Genomic DNA, 7,211 nt, shown 5'->3' on the forward strand with positions numbered 1-7,211 from the left:
ACGGTTTGATCTACAAAAAAGCGGGAGTTTTTTGCCTAAAAAATGTGACATCAGCTCGTTCTTAACCATGCATTATTTTCCCGCATTTTTTGTAGATCAACGTAGATCTATCCGAAATGGGACACTCTGACACCACGTGTGGAGAACTCTGGGTCTTAACTTCCGCATTTTTTGTAGATCTACGAAACCGAAATGGAACACTCTAACATGTTAACAGCACGGGAAGCACCCTAAACGAATTCTACCCGGAAATGCAGAATCACCAAAAAAAAAGAAATTTTCATTAGAACATGTGGGACTATTTTATTGCCTCTGTTTAACATTTCCTATTTCCCCATTTCCACTTTCAGCTGCTTCACAGCCTCATGAACTTTGATTTGTTACTTTTCCATCTTTACCAATTCTTCAAACTGGTGTGTTGTGTGCCGTTTTGGAGGAGAGAAGGGTCCGACACACACACACGCGGTTTTATTATTAGAAGGCTACTGCTGCTGCTGCTGCTGCTTCTGTTGTATATATGTGTGTGTGTGTGTTTCGCTCACGCACTCACAAAACGCTCACACACACACTCATTTTCTCCCCCATCGTGGGTGCGCGCGCCGCACAGAATATTCCATGCTTCAACAGAAATGCCTGCGTCTCTGGAAAAAGCGAGCTATTCGGGAGTTGTGGGACGACGCTCGCGCGCATACACGGACACACGAAAACAGGCGGAGAGGCGAGAGAATTGGAGAGGCAGAGACCTCCCACCATGCGTTGAAAATTATTGACCTGCTGACTGGATATGGAAAATGTTGGAAAACGAATCGGCAATGAGGGATTGGAAAAAACGGTCATGGATTGTTGGGCAGGAAATTAAACAATTAAATAGTTAAATACAAAATTGTTTTACTTTACAGTCCGTCAGAATTTTTATAGGTACCCTTCCGAAATCTAGAACTGCACAGGACCAAAGTACAGTAGATTACAATTTTCAGGAGGCCATTCGTTAAAATTTATGCTTCCAGGAATAAAGTTCACCCGTCCAGTAGAATTTATGCCAAGGAAGTAAAATTTTAAAAAAACTTAAAAATGGAGTAGCGCCAAAATGACCGAATATCAATATACAACTTTTCAGAAATTTTTTAAAAAATTTTTATTTTCTGTCAAAATGTGACAATTATTCAGTTTTTGCCACTTTTTGGAAGTCGACCAAAAAAACAAATTTTTTTTTCTACATTTTTATACTTTAATTTTGTTTTAATTATTTATATTAAAACATTGTTGAAACATGCTCATATTTTTCAAAATTTTGGCAATTTGCCAAAATTTAGTCCGGAAATTATGAAAAATCTAGAATTTTTTGGAGTGTTTTATTATGGTATTCGATCGTTTTGGATCATTATAAGTGTATTTAGACCATTACTTCATGATCTTCATAGAGATTATTATTTTTATTTCAAAATGATTTTCACTGACGGATGTTTCAGAGCATACCAGACATTCTTAAGATAATTCCACTAATTTATTATTATTATTACATACATATACATAAACTATATAATTTAAATGTCTCTTTAAAAAATATTATTGTTATTCAGATGTCTGTATTTCTCTGTTCATCAGCGATAGAATACTACGTATCTCCACAATTCAGCCAAAGGCAGGCAGTATGGGGACAACTTGCAAAACAATCATTTTTGTGTGTGTTCGTTATCATCACATTGACCATAGTAATATGAATGTACATGTGTGTTTCACAAAACACAAAAAACATTTTTTTTTTTTTGAAATATATGTAACTCATGTGGGCGATATATTGTTTGATGTACAAAAAAATTTATCGAGTTTGGGCATAATTGGTGCCAAAAGGAAAAGCTTACAAAACTCATCAAACTGAAATGAATACAGAACAAAAAAAATTATTTAATTGGCCAGACTCAATTTTGGAATATATAAAAGTTAAAGTTGGCCCAAAAATTCCTGCATTTTACATATTATTCTGACAAGAGCTGAGCAAGAAAGTTCCCATAAACAGCCAACACCTCAAAATTCAAAATTTCGTTTTGTTACTGTTTCACAAACATTTCGCCTCCTCGTTTTGTTTAAAATACAACACTACACAAAGATGAATCATATAGGGTTACCCTTATTGTGCTAAGGAGTATAATACTTTTAGCGAATTAATTTATATACATACATTATACTGTTCAGAAATTTCGACCCTTTTGTAATGGATTATTTTTTAAGTATCAATCGATATGTGAAATAAATTTTTTTTTTGTGCGAAAACTTTTTACCTGAAAAATAGTAAAATACAAGATTTGACTAGTCAAACTATTTATATGGATATTTTACACCGACAATATCAATTATAACGTGCCCAAGTTTTCCCAATTTTTCCCAATTTTTTCTAAACTTCCATGTAATATTATAATTTTTCAACAATTTTTCCGGAAAACAAGAGCGTAAGAAATGAGAACAGGCATAGAGGTTATCGATTCAACAATCAAAAACATTTAGAACCTGAAACATACGCAATTTTGGAGGTTTTTCCACTGGAAGCAGCCGCATCATGGTGCACAAATCGATGAAAAGGAGGGAACGAAGAGACTGCTGGACAGCGAAATTAAACTTTTAAAAAACTTTCAGAATTTTGAATTTGACAGTCTCAGAGTGTTCTTTGTATTCTTGTCGGTCTAGTCATGTATTTTTCATCGAAATTCAGCAAGGATAAACCACTATTATTTCCGTTCGGAAGATGGTGCGCGCTCGTCAAAAACGAGAGGCGGCGCTGCATTTGCGGAGGAATCGTCGCGTCGCGGTCGCGCGTCGTATATATAGAGACGCGGTCCAGTGCGATCTTTCTAGTTTGCAATCGGTGTGTCGCACGACGGCGCGCTGTGTTTGGTGCACTGAAGAAGAGAGCGCATTCACTCTCGCCTGCCTCCACAGAAGACGTGCACGCGCGCGCGCTTCCTCACAAGTGCTCGACGATTACGGTAGCGCTTGTAGAAGCACGCCACATCTAACAAAGACTAAATTGACTTCTAAATCCACCCCCTAAATAATTTGGGGTTCATTCGAAAGCGCTCGACAAGCTGTTTATTACTATCATGGCCGATTATTACGGACTTTTTACTAGTGATACGAGATCCGTGTCTGACGGCGAGTCCGACGGTGAACGCCGACTTCGTAGAAGTCGTCGAAAACGCGGCGGCGGTCGTTTCAGACCCTACTCGCCAGACTATTCTGACGATGAGAAGACGAAGCCGACTAAGAAAAATCAGAAGAGACCTGACAAACAGGACAGGTAGGTGCTTGCTCGGAAAAGGAGACTGAACTTCATGGATGCCTGATGATCTAAAGTGTTACAAGTAGATTATTTAGCCAAAATATCTAGTTCAAGTATTTTCCTTTCGACCTTTTGTCCTTAACTAGTTCTTCACATTCCTTATAAAAAGTAGGTATATTCCTTTGTAATCCATCTCTTTCAGATTCGGAATGGCTCCACCCAACAGTACCCAGTTCTTATTAGAGGATCGTGAAGCGAGAGCAGATGCCGAGTTTGAGGTTAGAATACACAACACTGATAGTGATCTACCACAAACCAATTTGGCGGTTTGACTAGACCTCCAAAATTGTTGTTTCCGTCAAAATCTACTATGGAATTCAGTGTTACCACGTGATTCGCGTGACTTGAATCTGAATTCCAAAGTGCACTTCAAAATGCCCGGATTTTTGCCAAATTTCTTGAGAAGCCCCGTTTAGGGGTTCTGATTGTGATTCTGAAAAAAAATTTCAAAAATCGATCAGAATCGAGCCGTTACGCCCGTGTGCAAACGCCACCTTCTTTTCTCTGCGTCTCTTCGTCTCCAATGCATCTAGTCCCCTCGGAAGAGTGAGCGGCCCGACTGGGGGCGACCTTATAATGAGATGGGAAGACGGAGAAAAAGGACGAGAGGAGAAGAAATTTGACGAGAATTGGGTGTCACGTTTTCTGAAAAAAAGAAGTGAAATTGCACCGTAGTCCAGTACGGTATCTCCACGAGATATCAGATCCTTTTTCCCGACCCTAACCCTAGATTTTCCAGAACGAGCAGAAATTCGAGGCTGCCGAGCGTCGCCGGGTCCGAACAATGAGCGGATCCTACGAGCATATGCGCCCGGCCTATTGGTGCACAATTGAGCCTGCAACAACGACGGCGGACTTTGGAAGCGACGACAACAACGATCTTGACAGCACCTCCGGTGAGAGCGAGGCCGATCGAGAGATGGAGCGAGAATTCGAGACCGACTACCTGGAAGTGAAGCGTGAACGGATTCAGAGTATGACTAGATCGCAGGTATGCGTTGTTTTGCGTTTTTAAAAGAGTGGGGGGGGGGGGAGGTGGAAAGAAGGGCTGGGAGAGAAGAGATGGAAAGTGAAAATGGAAATGGCTGTTGCTGGTTAATGGGGAGGGATGGTTACGGTATGTTCCGATACTTTTTCTGAAATTTTCAAATTCTCTGGAGCTGGGGTACAGCTATTTTCATTTTCTCATTCAAAAGAGAGGGTTACGGCAGATCATGTTTCATTTCCAAAAGTGATGAAATATGAATCAAGACACGATAATGCGTATTGCACAACATATTTGACGCGCAAAATATAACTATATCTCGTAGCGAGAACTACGGTAGTTTTTTAAATGACTACTGCAGTGCTTGTGTCGATTTACGGGCTCCATTTTTTAAATTAATTAATTGATTTATCAACAAAATATTTGTTTTGTAAAATGACAAAACAAGAAAAAACTAAGGAAAATGGAGTATCGCTGTCTCAAATAGCGCTTGTGTCGATTTACGGGATCAACAAATTTTTGAAACGAATTGTGGCATCGATATTCAGATGGCATCGATAAATCGAACGGAAACTCTTTTTGTAAGCCATGCCCGTAAATGGACCCTACAGCACCGCCCGGCAAGTGGTACATCTATGCAAATGCGCTCTACTGATAATTTGGGTGTAGACCAGGTTTGGGCACTAAAAAAGTTTTGGGCCAAAAAATTTAGAATTTATTTTCGGACATTTTTTATATGCATCACAAAAAAACTGGGCCTCGGTCAGGTATACGGTAGACAAATTGCGTACGCTTGCCGGGCCGTGTGCAGTAGCCATTTAAAGAATTACTGTAGTTTTCGCTACGAGATATTTTGCGCGTCAATTATGTTGCGCTAGACGCATTCTCAAAATTTTGTGTTTCCGCAATAGACCGTAGTTTTTATATTAGTCGTACCCCTTTTTGCTCGGATTTTACGAAATTTTTTGATAAAACCAATGGCAGCCAAGATATGAACAAGGTAAAAAATAATTCTCACTACCATAACCCTCTCTTCTCATCTTGTTTTTTAAAAATATTTTTTTTAAAATTTGTGGGCGTAGAATGAGCAACGGACAGGTAAGTGTCAGGCATAGGCGGAAAAAAAAAATTATTTCCCTGTACCAAGAACCCCACGTGAAATCTTATAGAGTCTGGCATCAGCTCCCCGCCCGACCATACAGAGACATAAAGAGAGTGATAAAGTGTTTGTGCCAGGAGAGATGAACACCTTCAGATGCCTTCAGACCTTCAGACCATCAGATCAGCATTCCAGAAATTTCAATATTTTTTCTCACTACTAGGACTTTTATTACACTCTACATACCATGCATACATACATATATACATATATATATATATATATATATATATATATATATGCACCATCTATGGGTACTTACTGGCCGCCGCGCAGCTCATTCAAGACCTGACAGCTCGCCGAGCCTTAGCCCTAACATATATATTTGCTCATTGCTCATCACCATCATCATCACCGTTCAACGTTTTTTGCCCTCTCCCCGCCCCGTCTTTTGTTTTCTTCTTGTGCGGTACTCGCTATCTCTAACTAATATCAACATTTTTTCAGCTCGCCGCCGAACTTCTCGAGAGAGATCAGGACACGCAAGTTCTGACACGAGAGTTAGGATCCAAGGAGACCGAGAATCGACACCTTCGGAGCCTTCTCTCCGCACATGGGATCTCTCCGGATGAGCCAGTGACGTCGACCACAGCGATTGTAGTTGGACAGTCGAAATCACCAGTTGTTGCCAACTAATTTACTCCCTTAAAAACGTAAAATTCCCCGCTTCCCCTTCGCAAAAAGTCTGCTAGTATTCCGGCTGTTTAAGAAAAATAAAAAATAATCCGGTAGTCGTTAATCCTAGACTTCATTTTATCCTGTTTTGTAAATAAAAGCTCCATGCAAAAACAATGCACATGGGCTCTGGGGCAGATAGAGCACATTTGCATTGTTTTGAAAATCAATTTTTTCATGTTTTTAATCCTGTTCTTCTTCTTCTTTTTTTCAAGCACAAAACTTGTTCCACCCCCCCCCCCCCCCCCCTCATTTAGCATTTCCCTTGTTTCATTTTTCAATTTTTGATTTACTTGTTCTCCCTGAGGTCTCCCCCCGATTATGGGTACTGTTTCTTCCCTGAGGCTGGTACCTCCTTTTTATTCTTTTCGCTTCGAAACCCATCCCGTTAAAAAATCCTCATCATCCACGTGGTTTTTATACATTTTGGACACGATGATCACTGCTTTTTTAGCATTACGGGTATCCTTTTTTTCGATGAATTCGAAATTCTCACCCATTCTTCCTCCCGATTATTTTTTTTTGTTGCCCTCGCCTGAACGTTTGTGTGCCCCTTTCGATCCACCGTCCTCTTTTGGTATTTTACACGAAAAAAATTGAAAACATGAAAAAATATATAAAATCATTAAACCTTTGTTATCTTGTCAACTCTACTGAAAAACTTGTTTAAAAAATTTGAAGATCAGAGCACATTTGAAATTCCATATTCTCCATAATTCTCAGTTTAAAAAAATTTGAACATCAATACACATTTGAAATTCCATATTCTCCATAATTCTCAGTTTAAAAAAATTTGAAAATCAATGCACATTTGAAATTCCATATTCTCCATAATTCTCAGTTAAAAAAAATTTGAACATCAATACACATTTGAAATTCCATATTCTCCATAATTCTCAGTTAAAAAAAATTTGAACATCAATACACATTTGAAATTCCATATTCTCCATAATTCTCAGTTCAAAAAAATTTGAAAATCAGTGCACATTTGATATTCCATATTCTCCATAATTCTCAGTTTAAAAAAATTTGAAAACCAGTGCACATTTGAAATTCCA

The 7,211-nt window shown here is 38.9% G+C and overlaps 1 protein-coding gene across 2 annotated transcripts; it reads left to right on the forward strand.

Annotated features, from left to right (window-relative positions):
- Positions 1-2,842: 2,842 nt before the first annotated feature.
- On the forward strand, positions 2,843-6,392 carry Y39E4B.6. 2 transcript variants are annotated; one of them, NM_067309.7, is made up of 4 exons: positions 2,843-3,292; positions 3,477-3,552; positions 4,074-4,325; positions 5,926-6,392. In NM_067309.7, the coding sequence occupies exons 1-4, from the start codon at positions 3,096-3,098 to the stop codon at positions 6,112-6,114; spliced, it is 714 nt and encodes a 237-aa protein (NP_499710.1). In that variant the 5' UTR covers positions 2,843-3,095; the 3' UTR covers positions 6,115-6,392. The 2 variants fall into 2 exon arrangements, with proteins under 2 accessions (NP_499710.1, NP_001380120.1); NM_001392222.1 differs by lacking the exon at positions 5,926-6,392 and adding an exon at positions 5,489-5,921 and having other exon boundaries at positions 2,863-3,292.
- The last annotated feature ends 819 nt before the right edge of the window (positions 6,393-7,211 follow it).

This window comes from Caenorhabditis elegans, chromosome III (assembly GCF_000002985.6).
Source record: "Caenorhabditis elegans chromosome III".
Lineage (NCBI taxonomy): Eukaryota > Metazoa > Nematoda > Chromadorea > Rhabditida > Rhabditidae > Caenorhabditis > Caenorhabditis elegans.

Excerpts from the sequence above, each read along its gene's own strand:
- Y39E4B.6 (NM_067309.7), top strand. The coding sequence starts at position 3,096 with ATGGCCGATTATTACGGACTTTTTACTAGTGATACGAGATCCGTGTCT. Across the intron at positions 3,553-4,073 it reads GAGCAGATGCCGAGTTTGAG|AACGAGCAGAAATTCGAGGC; the intron begins GTTAGAATACAC and ends TAGATTTTCCAG. Across the intron at positions 4,326-5,925 it reads AGAGTATGACTAGATCGCAG|CTCGCCGCCGAACTTCTCGA; the intron begins GTATGCGTTGTT and ends ACATTTTTTCAG.